Consider the following 25,142-nt stretch of genomic DNA (forward strand, 5'->3'; position numbering starts at 1 on the left):
ACAGCTCTGTGCACCTGTGTGATAGGACACCTGCACTCGGCTTCTTAAAGGCTCTATATTAAAATGGCAGCACACCGTTAGATGGCTCTATTTAGCTTTTATTCACAAATTCAGAGTAAGCTTAACCCCAGTTCAAAGGTCACCTCCAGGGTGACACTTAGCATAATTGCATAAGTGTCTAAACTGTTTCCCCTCCAGCTCTATGTGGTCATATATAATACATGTTCTGGCTACAATTCCCTTAACTCATTCCGCAATGACACATTATGCTACTGCTCTGCTTATGTTTTTAACAAGGCTGGTTATATTGATTAATGACATTGAATGAATACTAACCATTTGAACCTAGAGTACATTAATCAAATATTTTCTTAAATTTACAGAAATATTATTTTTCTCAAATGGGACAGGTTCAAATAAAATCTATAAACACTATTAATAATGTGGCAAATATAATATGAACATAAATAATTTGACAGCAGGAATTGTGTTAATAAAAACACAACATATGGACCAGGTGCTAATTAGGATGTATCCCAGACAGGACATCAAATTAAGAGGTTCACTGAACTGATCAAGACCCTGGTATGTTGTGAAATCCATAGTTATGTCTTCCTCTCAAGTACAGGAAGTGTCCTTCCCGTTCTGCTGCTCAGCTGCATACTGGAGGATTGCACATCAAAGATATATCTCTCTCTCGCCCTTTTCCTCCTCCTTTCTTTCTCATTGTACCGATCAAAATGCATGCTGAGTGGTGGGTTATGGGCCCACAAAAGCACACTGCGCAGTTTGGTTTTAATCTGATTCCAGCTGGTCCTCCTAACAGCATTTCAGATCAGTAATATCATTCCACTGCTGCTGCTGTGACCAGGATTAGCTGCCCTAATGATCTCCTCTCCAGCTCCTCTATCGCTCTCTGCTCCGCTTCTTCAGGAGAAGAGGGAACTGAGGAGCACCCGTCCTCATGTCTCAGCCATTCCCTTCTTTGCCTGGGCCTCCGGCAGCATTCTGAACACGGCCTGAACATTCTGAACACTCACAGGAAGACGACAGAGCCTGGAGAAACTAATTGGGCCAATTTGTAGGTATTCCTACTGTGAGCTGTATGCTGACTTCTGTAGCGTGCTAATGTCTGTACTGTACTGATGTGTTAAACACATACACGGACAGACACTCAGACGTTCTGTCTCTCTGACTCACATTAGCATTCCCTCTTTCTATGAGCACATTACACAACTCGAGTGCTTATATTAAAAGCTCAACTCAAAATGGGAGAAAATGTCAAATGTGTACTCAAACGATTCGTCCTGCGACTGAGTTTTATGGCATGATGAGATCATTTAGAATGTACTTTTCACTCTCTGAGCTGTGGGATGCCAAAAACCTGGTTTGATAGTGTTGGCTAACCTCATCCCAGCCCCCAACCCCTCACCCTAAGCAGATGTGGGGGGTGATATCAGATGCCCCAGCAGGGGCAGATCTGCCTGGAGGCCCCTGGGCGATGTCCCTGATAAGCTACTGGCCCCAGAGTCAGCGCAGGAGGAGGAACTCAATTAGCTCCTGACAGACCGTCTCAGCCTCCAGCCACCACCAGAGCCCACTGGCAGCTGCCATGGTGACCTCTCCTCCAGTGGCCACCGCCACCTCTTACCACTCAGCCGACCGCACGGCTGCATCGAGGACGACTCATTTAGGGAGATGGGAATGAGGGCTGACTGACTGAAACCAGATCACAGGCTGACTGGCTACAATCACTGGAATACACGTCTCCAAACATCATCTTTAGGACGGGACGTTTCTGGAGTGTTTCTGTATCCACATGGGGCCATGGAAATGAAATGGGATAGGGGTTCAGGGCTTGGGGGGAAGGGGGTGTATGGGGAACCATGTGAAATATGGAGAATGCCTTTCTATATAACTGGGTCCAGGTTAATAACCCTCGGAGGAATGGGGACAAAAGACGTCTGGGACAATTTTGAGTGTGTGTGTGTGTGTGTGTGTGTGTGTGTGTGTGTGTGTGTGTGTGTGTGTGTGTGTGTGTGTGTGTGTGTGTGTGTGTGTGTGTGTGTGTGTGTGTGTGTGTGTGTGTGTGTGTGTGTGTGTGTGTGTGTGTGTGTGTGTGTGAGAGAGAAAGTGAGGAGGTGGAGACGAATCTGAGTAAATGTGAAAGGAGGCAGTGGTTGGTATAGAGGCTAGAGGCACTCCCTGCACCTCATAGGGACCCATTTCATCTGGGAGAAACTCCTCATTTGTGATTTTCTCATTCATTAGTCCTGCTCTAAACAGATAGAGGAAGGGGCAGCGTGGGTGTGGAGGGGTGGGAGGGAGAGGCCTCTTTGTTAACGAATACGTCGCCTGACAGAGATGTATGATGTGCTGTTCTATAGAAGAACACAATAGAGGAATAAGATAGCAGACAGAAAATCAGAAATCCAAAAAGAGGGGGAGAAGCAGAGATACAGAAAAAGAGAGAGAGAGAGAGAGAGAGAGAGAGAGAGAGAAAGAAAGAAAGAAAGAAAGAAAGAAAGAAAGAAGGAAAGAGAGAGACAGAGAGGAATGAATGTTTGTGCATGCTTATGGAGAGCAGCACGGGCCCCAGATCAATAGTCCGTAGGCCAGGGGATGGGTGTACATGGAGCTGGGTGGTGCAGGGTTACCACTGGGGGGACCATGCTGCTCCGTTGCCCGGCCAATTAACTTCTTCAGTCTCCAGCAGAGGATTAAATTTAGCTGCTCCACAGCGATGTCACTGTAGTCTTTATAAAGCCATGAGCTCACTCACTACGACAACATGAGCCACACGCACCAACAGGCCAGCCACAAGATAGTGCTGGCTGCCCAAGAAGACACAGATCACATCTATTGATCCCTCCCCACCCCTTTCCTTCCTGTTGGAAAGATGCTGGCAGGAAAAACAGGCCCTCTTATGATACAGGCACTGCTGTTTATCTGACGTAAACTGTCTGAGTGACACTGGAGTGATCCTATTCTGAAAAAAGGGCTAAGGATCCTCGGAAAACAAATGGCGGTAGGAAAGATCGGATGAAGATGCCAGAACCCTGTTAGGGAATGGGTTACCAGTTTAAACATTCTTCTACAGCAATAGAAGAGTTAACACACTACTCTGCATACCCAGCAGAGAAGCTCCCTGTAGAGTAGGACAGCTCATCATCACATGGAACAAAAAGTAGATCAGTACAGCCCTGGCTTGGCACACATTAGGATCCTGTAGTGCATCATTTCATCCTCAATGTAGGAAGAAAGTCTAATGGTGTTCGTTCAGAAAAAGAATCAGCAACCATCAAATCTGTCATCAAGAGCATTAATCGTTGGCAGTGGATGCCTAATGCCTAATCATCAAGAATTGTGTAAGACATATCCCACACACATTGTCTAACAGCCTTAACAGGTTTTCCATTTCCTGGCCTAAACCAGAGACGCAGAGACCTGGCTCCAGCTGTCCCACCACACAACACTGTTCTGGAACCAGCACAGACACACCACCCTGTCTACCAGGCCGAAGGGCAACTATAACCAGCAAGGGAACAATATGTGTAATATCAAACTGGTCCACACATACATTTCTGGAAATATAGCTAATGCACAGGGCGCATGTCTAGGGTAAAAGACACTGCATTGACTCTGCAGTGTGTGTGTATAGACTACAAACAGAGGGAAATATTATTGTAAAGGGTTAAGCCTGTTTAAAGACCAATGTAAATCACAGGTTGAGACACAGTGAGAGTACAGGGGGACAGAGGCAAGGAGCCATGCATGAAATGACTTCATTAATCTTCCTCTGATAGGCTGTCTTGTTTAGGGGGGGAACTCTACCTGCTTCAAACAAAGAGCCCGTCCTGCCACTACCATAAATTACCCTCTTCATCAGAGGAAGGGCCAAACACACACACAGACAAATATACTAGGTTAAATTAACAGGGGCAAAATTAGTGAGTTTATCAGTTGTCCAGAACAATTTAACTGCAATCAAGTGTGTAAATGTTTATACAGGCTCACACATAAACAGCACATATATACACGGTTGAGATCCAAATATGTTGTCAAATATGAAACACTGAAACCACGTGAAATGTTGAACATATATAGTTTGCTGATAATCGACACTGATAAAGAAATGAGAAAGAACAAAATACATTTCATATTGTTAATTTCACTCCATGGGTTGTTTGTTTGTGGCATCTTTGAGTCAAACACAAGTACATTTTTGTCTCTCATTTAACGATCAACAATCAACAATGTAATATATGGCGCCACCAACAGCAGGTCTTCTTCCAGGGCTACTGTATGTGGTGGTGTGGTAAAATTAAACAAAAATTCTCGAGGTGGTGTGGTATATGGCCAATATATCACAGCTAAGGGCTGTTCTTACGCACGACGCAACGCGGAGTTCTTGGATACAGCCCTTAGCTGTGGTATATTGGCTATATTCCACAAACCCCCGTGGTGCCTTATTGCTATTATAAACTGGTTACCAACGTAATTAGAGAAGTAAAAATAAATGTTTGTCATACCTGTGGTATACGGTCTGATATACCACAGCTGTCAGACAATCAGCATTTAGAACTCTAACCACCAAGTTTATAAGTTCATTTAGACCATTATAGAGCCAGGGCCGCTCTCCCAGGTCTCTCCCCGGTCTCTCCCAGGTCTCTCCCGGTCTCTCCCCGGTCTCTCCCCGGTCTCTCCCCGGTCTCTCCCAGGTCTCTCCCCGGTCTCTCCCCGGTCTCTACCCGGTCTCTACCCGGTTTCTCTCAGGTCTCTCCCCGGTCTCTCCCAGGTCTCTCCCCGGTCTCTCCCAGGTCTCTCCCCGGTCTCTCCCAGGTCTCTCCCTGGTCTCTCTCCGGTCTCTCCCCGGTCTCTCCCAGGTCTCTCCATGGTCTGTCCCTGGTCTCTCCCTGGTCTCTCCCAGGTCTCTCCCTGGTCTCTACCTGGTCTCTCCCTGGTCTCTCCCAGATCTCTCCATGGTCTCTCCCTGGTCTCTCCCTTGTCTCTGCCTGTTCTCTCCCAGGTCTCTCCATGGTCTCTCCCTGTCTCTCCCTGGAACCTTCCTGGTCTCTCCCTAGTCTCTCCCTGGTCTCTCCCTGGTCTCTACCTGGTCTCTCCCTGGTCTCTACCTAGTCTCTCCTTGGAACCTCCCTGGTTCCCACCTCTTTACAGGCTGATCTCCCAAACCCTCCTCTCATTCCCCATAAATAGTGGTGATAATATAGGCGGGAAGGTTGGCTGAGTTACACACTGGCGTCCAACATACGCCATTCAGGAATAGTGAAGGGAGGGTACATTTTTGGGCACTGGATACACACATATAAAAGGGCAAGCACACACACATACTGTATACACAAAAACACACACACACACATACTGTATACTTAAACAGAAACACACACACACACACACACATACTGTATAGACAAACAGAAACACACACACACACACACACACACACACACACACACACACACACACACACACACACACACACACACACACACACACACACACACACACACACACACACACACACACACACACACACACACACACACACACACACACACACACACACATACTGTATACTTAAACAGAAACACACACACACACATACTGTATAGATGAACAGGAACACACACACACTCATACTATACACACACACAGAAACACACAGACACATACTGTACACACACACACTCATACTATACACACAAACAGAAACACACAGACACATATTGTACACACACACACACACACACACACACACACACACACACACACACACACACACACACACACACACACACACACACACACACACACACACACACACACACACACACACACACACACACACACACACACACACACACACACACTCATACTATACACACAAACACATACTGTACACAAACACACACACACTCATACTATACACACAAACAGAAACACACAGACACATACTGTACACACACACACACACACTCATACTATACACACAAACAGAAACACACAGACACATACTGTACACACACACACACACACGCACGCACGCACACACGCACACACACACACACATACTGTATACACAAACAGAAACACACACACACATACTGTATATACAAACAGAAACACACACACATACTGTGTACATAAACAGAAACACACACATACTGTGTACATAAACAGAAACACACACATACTGTGTACACAAACAGAAACACACACACATACTGTGTACACAAACAGAAACACACACACACACGTACTGTATACACAAACAGAAACACACACACACACGTACTGTATACACAAACAGAAACACACACACACACGTACTGTATACACAAACAGAAACACACACACGTACTGTATACACAAACAGAAACACACACACACACGTACTGTATACACAAACAGAAACACACATACACACGTACTGTGTACACAAACAGAAACACACATACACACGTACTGTATACACAAACAGAAACACACACACACACGTACTGTATACACAAACAGAAACACACATACACACGTACTGTATACACAAACAGAAACACACATACACACGTACTGTATACACAAACAGAAACACACACACACACGTACTGTATACACAAACAGAAACACACATACACACGTACTGTATACACAAACAGAAACACACACACACACGTACTGTATACACAAACAGAAACACACACACACACGTACTGTATACACAAACAGAAACACACATACACACATACTGTGTACACAAACAGAAACACACACACACACGTACTGTATACACAAACAGAAACACACATACACACGTACTGTGTACACAAACAGAAACACACACACACACACATACTGTATACACAAACAGAAACACACACACACACGCGCTGTATACACAAACAGAAACACACACGTACTGTATACACAAACAGAAACACACACGTACTGTGTACACAAACAGAAACACACACACACACACATATGCACAGATGCACAACAACATTTACAATTGAAAAACTGTCAGATACTGTATTATGCCATAAGCATATAAAAACACAACATAAAGTATGACTAGCTTACACCTTCCATAACATATGCAGTAGCCCTTGCCAAGCCATCCATCCTCCCTCTACGTACCCCCTACAGCATCATGTACGTCCATACCTCTGCTATGACATTCTAGAAATGAAAGCAGAGAGGCTTCTCTCAGGCAGAGAGCGTGATGAATAAAGATTTACATTATAATGCGCTCTGGTTTACTGAGACACTCACAGGTCAGCACAGCACTGAGAGAGGGACAAAATGCCTATATAATGTACTTTGATTTACGTAGAGAAGATAGCACCTTGACATTGAATAAAAACAAAGAAATGAAATAGACGTGGTAAACCTTCTGAAAAGACAGAACCCAGAAAAGGATCAGTGTGAAAAATACACAATATCCAGAAATCTCATTACACAATGTTTTAGCACTAATATTCTAAAACTCTAAGTTGACAATTTAACTGAAAACAAAAACAAAAATATTCCCATCCATTTTGCAAAACGACTGCAAAACATATTGACATGGGCCCTACGAAATAAACACATCAATAAATATCCCCAGTCACCACAGTGAAACTAGGCCCGCATACTGAGGCAGAGAGTGGCCAGTAGTCAGCCTGCATGCTAGGATGTTAATGGTTGGCGATCAGTCAGTCAGAAGTACCAGCCCCAGGGCAGGCAAACAGGGCAGTTCTCTCTCTCTCTCTGGGAGAGACAAATGCACAACGCAACAGCAGGGGTCTGACAAGTATGTATGTACGCACACTACATTTTCACACCCTTCATTTTAACTCCTGAACTTGTAACTTTAGTGTCGCTCCTCATCCAAGCTCATTCATGCTCTTGTTCAGACAGACCTACAACATATCATCAGAACCTCCAGCAATACTCCATGCCATCAGTCTGCCTGGGTGGGAAGGACAGAACCAGGCAGAGTAGAGCAAAGTAGGGCAAAGAAGAACGATGAGGCAAATGGCTCTTAGTCTAACAGCTGTTATGGCTGCGATGCCTGGGAGAGCTGAGGCCGTATACAGTCAGTCCGTCCATACTTGGTTAAGCTGTCAGTAAGAATCAGAGCTGCTATTGTGACGGACGGTTTCAATATTGATTTCATAAATAAACAGAGCTAACCATCGATCCTAATGTTATTTTGCATTTCAATTACTGCTCAGAAACATAACCTTCAAAGGACTGGCCGCTCAATACCAATAACATTCACTGATAAACGCCCGCGTAGCCACCCACTCCACGTCACGCTTTTAACCAAGTGTAAATTAGCGGACTTAGCATTTTCCCTCCATTACATTTAAGACAGAGCATATCGAAAAGCTGCAGAATTATTGTTCAGTCTCGCGTCCATTGGACGGCAAAAAAGAGGCAAATACAGACAGAGAGAGGAATGAATGAAAACAGACAGATGACGAGAGGAGTAATACACCAAACCAAAGAGCTTCAATGATTCAACTTTAAATGGCTAATCACAATCTCACCATATATTTAATTGTAATAAACCTGTAGTTACAGCTGTTTGCCACATTGTGTCAGAAAGAAACAAAACTAGTGTACCGATGCTCTGAAATCATATATACATTTTCATGAGAACTAGTAAAGTGTGTATTATAATACTTATAATACTGGTATTATGTTTTTACAGTTTTTTCACATCGTCTCTGACAGTACTCCATCAGAACCTCCTTTTTGTGTGTGTGTGTGTGTGTGTGTGTGTGTGTGTGTGTGTGTGTGTGTGTGTGTGTGTGTGTGTGTGTGTGTGTGTGTGTGTGTGTGTGTGTGTGTGTGTGTGTGTGTGTGTGTGTGTGTGTGTGTGTGTGTGTGTGTGTGTGTGTGTGTAAATCAAGAGGAGCCTTTCCGTGTTGGAGCAACAGGAAGAAGTGCTGACGCACCGTGTCAGTGATAGCACTTCGCTGCCACAAGGGCGTGAGAGTAGCCCACGTAGCCAGGCTAGCATTATCCTCCTAGACTAATGGACCTGGTTATTTTTAAACACATTCTCGCACTGCAGTGAAGGTGTCCAAGGTTACCGTGGCCAAAATTAGGAGGGACTTGTGGTGGCGTTTGGTGGTTTCAGCGCGGTTGGATGTCGTGAAACGGTCAAAGTGACACGTGGCTCATCACAGAAAAGACTAGAAAGGCCAAACACGACATGAGCTCGTATGAGTCACGGTACCCAAAATAAAGCTGTAATGTTAGAGCGCTATCAAAGGGTGCTAAATACTAATGGGACAATTATCTAGGTGTTCTGAGAGAAACTACACAGACTTCAAACAAGCAAATCAAAATGACAGTCGTCAAGGAAACAGAAATGGAAGTCCACCTACTTCAGATAAATTGTATGAACTTGTATCATTTTGGTTATGTATTTTAACAGCAATAAGTAAGCATCTCCAGGGGCCCTAGTTTAGATCGGGTATATCAGATAAGGTGTAGCAGATGTGCGCAGTTCATTTCTGTTTGAGTCTCAATACTCTGTGTCCTAATATTCTATCCTGCCTAGTTTTCTGGAAAATAAGGATGCATGAAGGACAAGAACGGAGAAGAGTGACACTGCATGTTAATGTAGAAGTGAAGGGGTGTGAAGAGCTTCCCTTAAAAAGCAGGTGCAAGTAGCCAACAATTACAAACACACAGAAAAACAAAATGGAGAACAGGGAGGGTAAATCCACTCTGCATCCCTAAACGCCCTGGGGGCCAGGGGCAGTACCCCCCACCCTCCCTTAACAGCCAGATCTGAGTGACAGGTTTACAGTGAAAGAAATGATACTCATATGCAGAGCTTACCAGAAATGAGAAGGCTCCAGTGTGGCCAGTGGACTGAGTAATCGCCCTAATGAATTGGACAACGAAGCCCTGTTGGTACAAGGAGATGCATTTAGAATTGTGTGACAAATGTAATTTAAAACATTAGGTTTTTCTTAAAAGACACGTTTCCCCCGACACCTCCCCTTAAGTGCAGAGGGAGAGAGGCAGGAGGAAGGTTGGAGCGGGCCGGGTGAACAGTGGTGGTCACCGGGGCTGGCTGGCTGTCTGCAGTGGCCACAGCGACCACAGGCTCCTAGCTCTTAGCGGGGTGGCTGTTCTCAGCCAGGAGCCTCTTCTGGTAATGTATTCTGAAACCAAATGACCGTAAACTGATCCCATCTGGATAGTGTCTGTGCAGGACTGCTTTGGTTACCCGGCACTACCTTTACCCTGCGATAGCATCTCCACGAAGACAGCAAAAATCTGATTAACCCAATAACACTGAAACACTTGGTCAAAGACCAAAGAGCTTTTAACTTAAGATACACTAATGCAATTCCCTCGCCTTGTTCTCTGAAACCTAATCAGAATAAAGAGAGAAGGGACAAGAGGGAATGTTAGAGATGGGTATTTTACTGAGCCTAATGGATCGGATTAATCACTGTGTGGTAAGTTTTGCTTTTGTGAAAATTCATCCAAAAGATCTCATTCCCTAAATGGAAACTGGACATGTAGAATATGGCTGGGAGGAGCAGTGAGGGTGTTGATGGAACATTAAGGGAGGGAGAGGAGTCCTGTCCCAATCGGCTGCCTGCCGCTCAGAGTGCGTTTGCTAGCGAGACCAGATGAACTCAAACTGACAATCCTCAGCATTGGCTGATTTCTGAGCGCCGCTGAAACAGCCAGAGCAATAGGAGAGCAACAATAAGCCTGTCTGACTGCCATATGTTACCTCCTGCCGCCTGAGCCAAGAGAGACTTCAACTTAAACGAATCAAGTGCTGTGAATTACGGCTTACTATCCACACCAATCTTGTTGTACGTAGCTTACTATGCATCCCAATCGAGAAGGGAGAATAAACATCGAGCAAACTTGAAGCTGTGGAGAGAGGTATCTTAAAGGACATACCACGTCATATCTACTATTGCTCTTTTTGAGGTAAAATGTATTTGGTTGACAAATTCAAACGAGCAGTAATACTAGGCTATACATACCTCTCCATATTGTCTGAAATACAAATCAGTCACTGTCTCAATCCTATTCCTACAGTGGTAGGCAGTCATTCGGGCACCCAGGTCAATCTATAGTGTAACATAATAATACACTGCTTCCACATCACTGCTCTGGTTCTGCTAATTACACGGTGCACAAACGTCCCAGTAATCCCAGCAACCAAGCACCGGAGACACACACCACGTCACACCACACCACAGCACGCGGGCGGCTGTAAATACTGCTGTCCACAGACCAAGCAGATGGACTACTAGTGAACAGATAACGACACAGTGGAAGCTCAATGCAAATATGTCCTATAATGATCAACACTGCATTAGTTAGTATGAAAAGCAAAGACAACATTTGTGGAATTAGCAATAATTGTATAGATGTTGACCAAAGTTATTTTCATTAGAAAGTCTTGAATCTTTTGCACGATGCTTCTACTTTAGGATTAACTGCTTTGTAAAATGAATATTTAAAATAAAATTAGTTATTTAAATGATTTAAAATCAAATCAATCAAATAAAACTTAAGAGGATGATAAATAGTGTTAGATAAATATCTAAATTAATTCAATGTGATTTATGAAAAAGATAACAGCTTACTGATTTATGCATAAAAAAAATCTTAAACTGATTTATGTTTGAGATATTGCCAACCATGTCAAAACAGCTACTGTTTGTAATTACCTCTACACACGACTAAAGCCCTAATAAGTGTTTTGTTTCCTAATATTATTTTTACATGCACCTATGTCTGACACTCATATCATAGAAAACAATAATTATGTCAAACCTAGAATTAAATATGGAGTTATATATTTCATTTACAGGCATGACCTTTTCTATACCTATAGAAGATAAGGAAACACACGCTGTCTCTACTTCACATGTGATATAAATAAAACATGTCAAATACAGTCAGCATTTTGAATGCCAGCAACCCCTTGCAGTTATATTTTCTTTGTACATTTCTAATGATAATTGATTGTCTTAGAAATGTTACATGAATGAAAGACTGTTAACACAACATTGAGAGAAATTCATATTTGTGTCTAGGAATCTTATTCGACTTAATGATATGTTTTATGTATACTGTGTGTATATGTTATATTACATGCAATAAATAAAGGATTCTGCATAATCTACTTGTGTTATGAAAGCAAAGAAAGTAAAGCTTTGCCTAAGTTAACCACTAACACTACTTTACTGTTGTATATTGTGTTCACATTTCCAATAAAACACTAAATCGTTATATTGCACGTTTCTGTTGAAATTACACTCTTGCTACAATGATCTTAAATTCAACTTTCCCTATAGGAAATATAATGTCAGTCAACTGTAAATAGACTGCATTTAATCATTTCATTTATGCACCTCATATTGACTACAGTGCTTATAGTGAATCACCACCAAACTAGGTTAGATTGCCAGTTGTTAACAATTGGAAGAGAAAATCATGAAAATATATACATGACAGACACATTTTGAGGAGGAAAACGGCATTTTAAAGGTCTTTCAGTGTTAAAAACTCAGTAAACTGACTAGGTAAACGTCAATACAATTCAATTGATCTTAAATATGTCTCAGTAGTTATTATATAGTTATTGTATATTATATGATGAGCGTGTTTATGTTACTTTGACCCTTTTCCACTGAGGTGTATCTAAAAGGCAGAGTTGTATAAAACCTCTGTAAAAAAAGACGAGGTAAAACAAAGGAGTTGATAACAGTGTGTCTAAGGAGTTAACGAGTTTATCTAGGAAATGTGTCTTTTCTCTCTCTGAGCAAGTCAATGGTTAAAACTCAAACTAGAGTTCCTGAAAACAGGTGAGCGAATCCTTAGGCGGTCAGAACAATTCAACCAATATCCTCTTTTGCATGACATCCCATTGAGAATGTCTGTGCTTGTATTCATTTGAAATTCAATACATGAAAATCTACACTTCTCAACTACTTCAATTTATTAATCTCTATGGTATACATCTTTCAGCAGGCATGCACGGTACCTTTAAAAATATCATAATCCAGCTACAACAACAGACACATTTGGCTGATTAGATTGTTATGTGGAAAGAGTTATGGGTTGAAATAATGACTGTCTTGAATACTATATGAGGGTTTCACAGCGAGTAGAAATAATTTAATCAACAGCACATGATAATGCTTACAGACCTTACAAATTAAAAGATTGTCACCGCTGAATGAAATATTGGACATTAAATGTATATTCTCAAAAGAAAATATCACAACTTCAAATAACAGACATCTGTCCTATAAATGTATATTAAAACATACACGTATAGATATCTAGCTGTTGTATTTTTACACTTTCTAAAGCAGATGAATAGGACTGGATATACTTTCCTTAGTTTTTTTCCAATTAATAATAGCAGTCAACTCCTCAAATGTACTGAACAGTACATGCTATAACATAAAACAACCTCCTACATGTCAACAATAAATTCCTATATAAAAGCAGAACTGCATATAGATAGACAGGCATCCCGCTGCCTGGGTTGGAGCTGCCTGATCACTGGGGTTACAGGGTCCTTTCACATGTTTTCCCCCCAGATGTACAAATATTGCAGCGTGTAAACTCATCCTCCCAATTCCATGAATTCACTTGAATCTAATCACCGTAAATGTATTCTGATTCTGCCAGGGTGGCCGTCCGGCCAGGACAGGGACAGAGAACAAAGCCATCCTAGAACAAGCTGCTAACTCAACAGGACACGTTCCCTCTATTCTTTAGGAAAAACATACGCACGTTGCAATGAGCCACTCTTAATTGATCGGCCATGCTCTTAATGAAATGTGCACAGAGTGACACATGGCTAACAATGTGTAATCTCTCCCTATTGAACATAACCACAGACACCTGCCCTGTTGCTTTAGGATATCACTGGCAGGAGACAGTCCTGTACGAATTAACAGCCATTCAAAACATACACATATAGAGAGAGAAAGAGTCAGATAGTGCATATTAGTGTGTATCTCTGTGTGTGTGTGTATGTGTGTGTGAGTTAGTGTCTGTGTGAGCAAGAGAGACAGGAAAAAGCGCAGTGCATCTTTACTATAGCAGTAAAAAGTTCAGCGCCACGATTGGCAGGACCTTTGTAACGGAAACAAATGCAGGCACTTGTACAAGAAAACACAAAGAGAAAGAAGGAGAGAGGAGAAAGAAAGATTGCAAGAGGGGGAAAATGCTATATCCAATATCACAAAAGACGGGTATGTTAAAAGGAAGGTTGAAAGAAAGAAATGCACCTACTGGTTATGATAGCTGAGAGGGTCTGGCAGACAAAGTTCTGAAATGTCCATCAGTCCAGTTTTAGCATTCCAGGAATGAGAAGAGGAAGAGGAAATAGGAAACAATTGAGACCCGCTTCTCTCCCAAAATGACAGCACAGCGCCCTCAGAGAGAACGGTGAAAAGCCCCTCCAGCACTACTCCCCCCAGCCTGCACAGGTATGCTCGCTTCTGATTGTGTGTGTGTGTGAGTTTGTGTGTAAGAGAGTGTGTGTCTCTGTCGGTATGTGTGTGTGGTTGTGTGTGTCAGTGCGTATATGAGAGAGAGAGCAGTGGAAGAGAGAGAGAGGGAGCGAGAGAGAGAGGTAAAGGGGGTGAGAGAGAGGTAAAGGGGGTGAGAGAGAGAGAGAGAGAGCGAGAGAAGCGCAGGCAGCGGCGGATGAGCGCTAAGATGGAGAGAGCATGAGAGAGGGAGCGAGAGGAATGACTCTTTCCATGGTCAGGATAGGGCTCTTTAAGACTCAAGGGCTTGATGAATATGGAACAGCTGCTGTTGGCTGGCTCCGAGGGGCAGGACTTAAAGCGGCAGAGGGACCAGCAGAGCATGAGGGAGGAGGGAACCACACGCTCAATACCTAGCTCACTCAATCGTGCACTCTGCTACACACAAACACACACACACACACACACACACACACACACACACACACACACACACACACACACACACACACACACACACACACACACACACACACACACACACACACACACACACACACACACACACACACACACACACACACACACACACACACAAAGCCACTGTCATTCAAACAGGCAGATAAATACACTTTACATTAGAACATGCATATGCAAATTAAAGATCTCACACTACACACTAAAACAAGTAGAAAAATACACCAATAAAAATATGACTACTAAAATCTCACATTGTAGGGCATTAGAAAAACTTTTTTATATATATATTTTTTTAAATGATTAATGTCAATATTTTGTGAACGTGTGAACGTTTGTGAAATACTGAGTGAACGTTTCAAATAAAGAATAAATGCACGAGTGTCTGCACAAGCCCTATTGATGTTGACATATCTCATCAAATCAACAAAAACATTGTCACATGCTCCGAATACAACAGGTACCTGGTACAGAGTCAATGTACAGAGTCAAAATAAAGCACATATCCATACATAGTCAAGAAAAAGATATCCCCCTTGAGCCCCACTGAATCTCAATTAGTTAGGGAAACAGCTAAACATACTGTTTATTGTAGAACAAACATCATTATTATTGATTGATTCAATTCAACCTTTACTTTTCAGCTTCACAGAAATAAAGTTTTTATAAAAAGTTGAATAGCTAACAATTCCCTTTTTTTTGCAAAAAGGTGGTATCATAATTGTTATGTATATTCTTTTGAATGTGCTGAAACTTCACAGGGACTATTTATGACCATACAGTATATATATTTTTAACAAAAAAAATTTGCACAACAATGACAAGAGTCCATCAGCAATTTGTTGTTTTGTTTACATACAACCACAATAAAGCAATGCAGCAGCACAATGCTGCACAATACAGCAACACAATGCTGCACAATGCAGCAACACAAATGACTCATTAAATAATCTTATGAAAAACTGTTTCCAACTAACAGCAGTAGTGGCTTTTAAGTTTACCAGAGACATTTCTGCAGAAGTATAACCAAATCAGATGTGTTTTGATCCAGAACAAGTCAAAAAGCACACTAACAGAAAACTGAAACCACATCACCGACACAACCGGGAACTGATGTATTTCTTTACTTGCAATAGAAAACAACTTTGGAACCATTGAGGAAATCAAATCCATGTATTGAGCTGTGCGTGGCCATTTGCACTTGGTGTTACATGTGAAGGACTATTGTGGACCTTTCACCAGCTGTGAGAGATGATCTCAAGCCCTAACTCAAACTCTGAGAGCGCATCAGCATCTAAAGCAGTGGAAAATCCAGCCCTGTCTTCTCTGACCTCCGTTTAAAACCGCCTGTATTTCACTGTTGGTCAAGCCAAGGAAGAATGTGGAGAATGCAGATAGCATTTCACAGTCAATGAGGGGCTCCATGTTACTGTATCCCCATATTATAAGAGCACAGCTTAACATGGCATCTTAAAGGAGAAAAGAGCAGTCTGACAATGGATGACACTGCTGGGATAAAGGAAATAGAAAGAGTAGAACTTACTCCTATTTCACGAGCTCTTCTTGAATATAGAAGGTTCAACGATGGTGGCCAGTGGCTTTACTTTTCATAGTTGCTTTAATCATTTGATAATTGAAGAGTCGACCACTTGGGGAAGTGAGTACAATGTCTACCTTTAGGGTACAGAACGAGAGCAGGTGGGAAACTGATCTCTCCCTACTGTGGTACAGTAACAGTATATCTCTAATAAAATAGGACTGTCCCCACAACGACATGATGGTATTCCAGCTTGACAAATAATCCAGTTCTATTCATCGGCTCTTTACCGTTAATCGATGCAAAAACATCACACGATGGCTATTGATCAACACAGGACTTGATCAACACTAGCATATTTCAAGCATCATGTCCAAATCATACGAAAGTATCTAGAATTGACTGCTTAACAATGTCACTTATCGATGTTTTGAACATGATGCACAAAAAAATGCTAATATTGGTCCCATGACTTGAATGGGATTTGTGCCACAAATGCTAAAATGTTAGCATGTGGAAACAGTACCAGGGAAACTAAACCAAAGCAGGGATCACTGTCACTCCTTGTCCATATACTGCTTACAGGGTAAGGAAACCAATGTGTGATTGTGTACTTTGGGGGAGCTATCCCTGGGCTCTGGAGTGGCGCTGTGTTCTAAGGCACAGTCTCTCTGCAAGAAGCACCTGGTTCAAATCCAGGCTTCATCACATCTGGCTGTGATTGGGATTCCTGTCAGCTGGGGTAAGCTGTCATTTTAAATAGGAATATGTTCTTAACTGACTTGCCTTGTTTAACAAATAAATAAAGCAGCACACATTAAAACATAGTCTTTCTTAAAGACACAAAATGACTAACAGTACACCAAATAACTCAAATTTCCACATCTAAGCTAATGATTGACATGGCAGCTACTATAAGACACAATATACAATCCAAAATTGAACTAGTGTGAATTAATGATAAAACCTTACATGTTTGCTGAAGTTGCAACAAATCTGACTGAATATGTCAATGGAATAATGAGAAATATCCAGAGCAAATCAGGACTACATGTTTTCTTCAAAACAAAGTGCTACCCAATTTCCTTGACCCGGATACAACCCTGCAGAAACATGGTGCAAATTACAGACAATGCTGACAAGGGATTTCATGAATAAGCATATATAAAAAGGACTATATATTATCAAAGAGCTGTAAACTACTGTAAGCTACAGCTGTAAGCTGCTAGCTACTACAAGAACATGCTTTGGCATGTATTCAATGGATTGTATTCGATTGATGATTGATGTCTTAGATATTCTGAAACAGATTTTTCTATCCATCTGATTTGGTTAAAGGGATGGGAGAAATCTCTTTGGAATGCATATGAAAATGGCTGGGTCAGTGCTGGAATCCTCCATAAAAAAAAATAAAAACACGCACACACACACGCGCACACACACACACACACACGCACACACACACACACACACACACACGCACACACACACACACACACACACACACACACACACACACACACACACACACACACACACACACACACACACACACACACACACACACACACACACACACACACACACAGGGGTTTTAGTGACTGGGATCATTTACAGGGTTACATATTCATGTTCATATGCCAGGATCATCCTTATTCATTGCGTGTCTACCACAGTTGATAATGCCAACATTTACAAGCTGCATGCATATCAGAGAAGGAGATGATGTAATATAATAGAGAAATATTACATTTCCCTTCCAGTGCTTACTGGGTGACATTGGCCAGACTGTTGTAGTGTAAACTCAGTAATAAAAGTTATGTTGTTCATAATGCCCTCTTATCAGGTGTGTTATGAAACCTTCCCTTATCACAGTGGCAGCTGATTTAACAGGGAGAACCGGATGCAAAAAAGAGAAGAGACCTGCTCGATGCATTGAACACACTTGATCACTCTCAGGAGAGCAAATGTGGAAGCAGAGTTATGACAGAAAGTAATACAGCACGCACAATTCCTGTCATACAAGACTTTGGGCTAGTGTTACACTCACAGAGCTCCCTTATTTCATTACACACCGAGAACCAAGGAGGAACTGGTACTCTGCAAATCTGACATAGAGGCTTAGACAATAAATACATATTCAATAAGAATAACAGCATGTTGAAGCAGTGTGTGTGTGTGTGTGTGTGTGTGTGTGTGTGTGTGTGTGTGTGTGTGTGTGTGTGTGTGTGTGTGTGTGTGTGTGTGTGTGTGTGTGTGTGTGTGTGTGTGTGTGTGTGTGTGTGTGTGTGTGTGTGTGCTTGCGTGCATGTGTTTGTGTTTGTGTCACCACACAATTATGAAGTACTAAAATATGCATTGTGTCCATTTCATCTAACATGACCTGTTTTGACCCAACAATTAGCCTAGGCTTCTGGTTTCAAAGTAGCAAGAATTTGAATTTCTCAACGATTTCACCTGTCTCAAAATTATGGATACATGGACTGTTTATGAATGAATGAAAGAATAGGCCACACCGCATAGGCCCAAATGTTTGGAATTTCAAAAAGGCAATAAATAACAATAGTATGCTAACTTGGTCCCCAGGCTAAGCTTGGGCCTAAGTTTTTAGTCAAATTTGACCAATAGTAGCCTAGAAAACATTCAGTAAAGTATTATGGTTTTACACATCTGATATTCAAGATGGTAACAAGAGAGCAGTGCAGTAAACGTGGGAGCAAAGTAGAAAGGGCCTTGCTTCTTGAGATTCGCAGGCGCTGGCACGATAATTTTATAATTATTTACTGGTCAATTGCACACATGGTCCAACCAACATTTCACCTCCACATTAAACCCAACAATCAGAAAGACACACAGGATTTGGAGAGATGTGGGGGAGGTTAAGTGCCTGTTCAAGGAATCAACGGCAGGCGATGGTAATCACTCCAGTTGCCAGCTCACTTCCCACCAGATTTTTTTCCCGGGACCCAGGATTCGAACTGACAATCCTCCAGCTCGCCTCTATACCCGCTAGGCTACGTGCCGAACAACAACTCCAAGATGCGTTAGTCACAACTTAAGTCACTCAACACTGGAACGAATGATGTTAATGAAGTTAAGGTTACCGATGAATAGCTACGACATGGGACAGCAATTGTGTTGACCGTTTGGCTTTAGCGGAAGTCCTCCCCTCTCTCTAGCTCTCTCTCACATCATGTTTCTGTTTTTCATTTTGCCTATGAGACGCGTGCGACGCACTTCAAGTTGATTTAAATTTCAGCTCCATTGATTAACAGTCCTTCATTAAAACAGGCAGCCATCATCACGGCTCTCTGATTCAGAGCCACAATCAATACAAAAGAAAATCATTAAGAAAAAAAATTAACGAATAAAATAGTGCATGTTGAACTTGTCCATAGTTATGAAGCATTGAATATAGCGGGGTTATTATTAAAACGTTGCGTAGGATTTGAGGCTGCTATTTTGCAAGTTGGCAAACTACATGGATAAGAGTTGCCAACCGGGACAGAACTAAGCTACAGCCTAATCAATAACAGCAGCACTTCACATCAGTAACATAGTGAAATATGCACTTTTAAAAAGTTGCATGAAATAACAGACACACACTAACTCCCATCAAAATACAAAACTTAATGTGTGACCATCTTTCATTCAAAATATTTGAATCAACCTTTAACTCAATGGCTAATAATGAAGTTTTACAAACTGCCAACTTGTAAATAGCTTCAGAAAAGTGGGCCCATGATAATAAATGGAAGAGAAAAGTGGTTGAGAATACTCTACCTTACACAGACAGGTCATATCAAGTCCCCCAGGTGCTACTGCGTAGGAGTGCTGTCTTCAATAGCGTAATAGCGGCTCTTTCCCTATGATTGTGAATGTGCAGTTTTAGTCATGTAGGCAGCTATCAACTCCTCCTCCAGCCTTTGCCCTCTCAGTCCATCCCCTGCGGCGACACCAAAATCTTTGCAGAGACCTAGGTGCCTATACAGCTGTTTGAAGCCTCTACTGACCTTTACTGCTACAGTTACGGAGAAAAAGTCGGGGATAATTTGGATAACTGCCATAGAATATTTGCCCTCTCTCTCTCCTCCCCCTCGGGGTCCATAACAGCAACGTGTGCCCCTGGGTTAGTGTACATCTTCACCAAGAAAACAGCAGTGACAGTTGACACTTTGTGCAAATCTTGAATACCACAGTAGTTCTGGAAAAGGTCGGTTGGATTCCACTGTTGATGAATAAATAACAAGACAATAGTAGCGTAGCGTCTGCAGCAGAGTGAGATCAGGGCGTCGCAACAGTATCGCATAGCAGCTAACACTGTGACAGACCCTCAGGAAGTTTGAGACGGTGCATATGGGGGCCAGATGTGTATGCAAATGATCAGGAACCCCCTTCTTCACAATGACCTCAGTTCAGTTATTGTATGAAAACTTGTAGCCTAATTAGTTTTGCCTCTTGGAAATATGCAGTTGCATCGAGTGGCTGCAATTAGTGTCGTGGACTGTAGGCCACTGATGGTGTCAGTATTGAATTTACTATAGCAGAAAAGTAATGTGCAATGTTTGATATTCTTGTTATCAAATCCATTGTTTCATAGGTTTCTGTGGGCAATTATGTCAAATAGAAAGTAAAAAATAGAGATATCTAATGAGTTGTCTGTCACCAAGTAGCATACCTTTAAAGACAACATTATGGGATAACAATTCAAAAACTCTTCCATTTAACGCTGACCCTAAGCTGAGATGACCCCTCATTCCTGAATACACTTGCTTTGAAGGCGTATCCAGTTTGTGTAGGGACTACCAAGCGCGCCAATTCCATTATCTCCGCTAGAGGGAGTGGTATTTCACCAGACCACCGAGGACAAGGGTGGCATTTTTATTGTACAATAACACATTGCAATTCAGGAACTGAACTAATGGCAGGAACCTGCCAGCAACAACATGTACTATGTTTGTATAATTAACCCATTAATTCAATTCATAGGCTAAATATACAAGTTTAGGGTCCATGATGATAGGCTATTGATAAATACATTTGAAAGAGAACATTAAGTTACATTCAAATGATAAAATAGTCAGTCACATAAAAAATATCAATATATTTGAATGCGATTAAGTGCATGTGAAAATGTATTCCAATTGAGGTGCACCAGGGGGTTGGAAAGATCACTTGTGTTTCATGGTAGAAATATAAATTAAGAGATCAGATTATCCCTTCAAAGGGAAAATCTATAAATGCAATTTGTTAAAGGCACAGCATCCATCAGGTCTGAGGAATTACAACAGTGGCCCTGTTTAGTTCCCAATGAAAAGACTCTTCCTCAGATGGATACATTTCAAGGTGATTATTGCCTCACTTAGTAAGCAGGTCAATGAAACCAGTGTGTTTCCATGCATTGCATGGAGTTATTATCAGTGCCTTGGTGGGATGAATGAATGGACTGATTTCTGCTCAAACTACAGTACACTCATGCTTTTCGGGGTTGGCATACATTATAATGGTATTATTCTCTTAAAATTCTCATCTCTCTATAGATGGGAGGAGAGAGCTGGATAGAGACTGTAAGGTAAGCTCCGTGGATGGTTGTTTTCCTACTGCTCTACACTGCTCTACTTCCACTAACCCAATCATGATGATGTTGTAAACCCAGTGAAGTAACTCCCATGTCAAACAGGCAGAGAGATGAGCTAAGAAACATCAACCATCAGACAGAACCGCCATTAGTGATGTCCCGGGATCAAACAAACCAGGCATTAATCTCAACTCCCTCTCAAAAACGTTGTATAATTCAAAGAAAGACAAACATTTTTCTTTCCCATGGTTCAAACCAAATCAGAGGGCAGCTTCACTAACTCCACCTGCTGTCAGCTCGCCTCCATCCACCATCCTCCAAATTTCATTTGGAAGACATCTCTCTCCCTTTTCCCCCTTGTCCTAACTCTCTCCCTTCTCTTCCCCTCTCTCTAAATTCAGTGCACCTCACCCCGTAGATTTACTTGCTTAACAAATATGGGCAGGAGTCCTAAGTGGTATTTGAAATCTTTGAATGGACTTTGGAGTGCCTGTACTGTGCTGAGCTGTGCTGGCTGGTTGCAGGGCTGTTCTTTCTGCTCCCCCGGATTCCCTGGTTGGGAGATGGCAGTGCTGGGTGGAGAGGCAGTCTGGAAATGAGATAAGGATGTTTGATTCATAGGATCTGACAGGAAATCTATACTCTGCAATGTTTATAATCCAGCCATTACTACACGGCCAAATGAAATAACAATAATCCAATCATTGACTCCATATTTACCTGAGGCAGATTCTCAGCTTTAACGGTGAAGTGCTCAGTGTGGTGGTGGGGGTTGTCAAACACCTGATGGAGAGTAGACAGACGTGCTCCAGAGTTGCAGAGAGTAGCAGAGCATGGAGCTCCATGCTCCCAAAGATGCAGGGAGAATGGGCTGGGAAGCAGCATTCTGAACATCGGGGTTCACGGTGCCTGATGGTCTACCTGTATGGTCCTCAGGGTCAGAGCTCAGGGGTCGGTCACCACTGGTCATTAAAATAGCATATATGCAGGAGGAACTGACAGCTGAACTATGGAAAACACCCAAAATACTGTCCCAACACCAGCAAAACTGGCAACACTTGGACATAGTGTTAGGAGAGATTAATGGGTGGTAGTGTCCAAGTACGTGTAAAATCACTGGTCCTAATTCAGGTTCTTGTTTTTTCAGGCTACATGAGATCAAATATCTTCAGCTCCATAGATAACTTGACATAGACTACCATAGAATACTTGGGGGAATGCCTGCCTCCATAAGCATACATTGATTTCCAAGTAGAGAGTTACTAATCATAAAGTCTTTCATGGACAGTAGGAGCAGTTCCTCTTTGTGTAAGGGGTGGGGGAGGTGTATCTTATTTGGGAAAGTGAAGGGGGCCATATCTGTCAATAAACAGTAATTAGATGTTGTGGCCGATAGCGTTGATTGGTTTCTAATCTAGCTGTCACCCTGGACGTGTGTAATTAAAATCTTGATTGATAAAGGGGCAGAAGCCCGCCCACGCCACCACTTACCTGACCCTACCCCCGACCCCTCCGCAGCACATACAGGAGGTAGAGATATGAAGGAAGGCCTAGGGAGAAAACTGCACATCTAATTGATCAGTCCTATCTACCTTCCTATCAATGCCCTTTTTTCACAATAGATTGGTCAGTACAATGGTTTCATTTGCACATGTCATATGGGAAAATGATCTTAAACAAAAATATTTATCTTACAACCAAAAATATAGCTATTCTATACGATTTAAATCTAATCGTAACCCTCTTCATCTTCCATGTCCATCGCGACTTAAATCTAAGACAAAAAATGGGCATGTGTAGCCCAAAAAAATGCCCTACAATAATTGTGTGTGTGCATGCCGGCGTGTGTGGCCTCAGATCAGCCATGAGAATTAAGGAGTTGAAACATAGTTGCCACTAATGAGGGGAAGGTTGCTGTGAATGTAATGCAATCAACGGAAGACACCCCTGAGGCCGTGGAGAGGATGAAACAAGAGCAATACACCTTGATCTAGTCCATGGAGAACAATAGCACCTCCTCTCAGCTGCCCACTGCACTGAGGCTAGGTAACACTGTCACCACCGATAAACCCCTGCCAACAGCTCCGCACCCTCCGCAGCTACTTGCCCAAGCTTCCCCAGCTTCTCCTTCACCCAAATCCAGAATGCAGATGTTCTGAAAGAGCTGCAGAACCTGGAACCGTACAAATCAGCTGGGCTAGACAATCTGGACCCTCTCTTTCTAAATGTATCCGCCGCCATTGTTGCAACCACTATTACCAGTCTATTCAACCTCTATTTTGTATCATTCGAGATCTCTAAAGATTGGAAAGCTGCTGCGGTCATCCCCCTCTTCAAAGGGGGTGATTCTTTAGACCAAACTGTTATAGACCTATATCCATCCTGCCCTGCCTTTCTAAAGTCTTCGAAAGCCAAATTAATAAACAGATCACTGACCATTTCGAATCCCACCGTACCTTCTCCGCTGTGCAATCCGGTTTCCGAGCTGGTCACGGGTGCACCTCAGCCACACTCAAGGTACTAAACGATATCATAACCGCAATTGATAAAAGATTGTACTGTGCAGCCGTCTTCATTGACCTGGCCAAGGCTTTTGACTATGTCAATCGGGCCTCCCGGGTGGCGCAGTGGTTAAGGGCGCTGTACTGCAGCGCCAGCTGTGCCACCAGAGACTCTGGGTTCGCACCCAGGCTCTGTTGCAACCGGCCGCGACGGGGAGGTCCGTGGGGCGATGCACAATTGGCCCAGCGTCGTCCGGGTTAGGGAGGGCTTTGCCAGTAGGGATATCCTTGACTCATCGCACACCAGTGACTCCTGTGGCGGTCTGGGTGCAGTGCACGCTAACCAAGGTTTCCAGGTGCATGATGTTTCCTCCGAGACATTGGTGCGGCTGGCTTCCGGGTTGGATGCGTGCTGTGTTAAGAAGCAGTGCGGCTTGGTTGGGTTGTGTATCGGAGGATGCATGACTTTCAACCTTTGTTTCACCCGAGCCCGTACGGGAGTTGTAGCGATGAGACAAGATAACAGGATTTGACAC

The 25,142-nt window shown here is 42.6% G+C and overlaps 1 protein-coding gene across 5 annotated transcripts in view; it reads right to left on the minus strand.

The window, feature by feature from the left end:
• Positions 1–20,474, minus strand: part of esrrb (estrogen-related receptor beta) — a 72,282-nt gene extending 51,808 nt beyond the window's left edge. The window contains exons 1-2 of one of the 5 annotated variants that reach the window (XM_046366836.1): positions 20,311–20,473; positions 9,862–9,930 (exon numbers count right to left, since the gene is read on the minus strand). Coding sequence is in view for 2 of the 5 variants with exons in the window: in XM_046366834.1 (XP_046222790.1) it covers positions 9,862–9,930; positions 14,314–14,363 (119 nt within the window). In the remaining 3 variants the exon portion in view is untranslated. The other 4 variants (XM_046366834.1, XM_046366837.1, XM_046366838.1 and 1 more) reach the window with 4 other exon arrangements.
• Positions 20,475–25,142: the final 4,668 nt, after the last annotated feature.

This window comes from Oncorhynchus gorbuscha, linkage group LG10, assembly GCF_021184085.1.
Source record: "Oncorhynchus gorbuscha isolate QuinsamMale2020 ecotype Even-year linkage group LG10, OgorEven_v1.0, whole genome shotgun sequence".
In the NCBI taxonomy this organism is placed as follows: domain Eukaryota; kingdom Metazoa; phylum Chordata; class Actinopteri; order Salmoniformes; family Salmonidae; genus Oncorhynchus; species Oncorhynchus gorbuscha.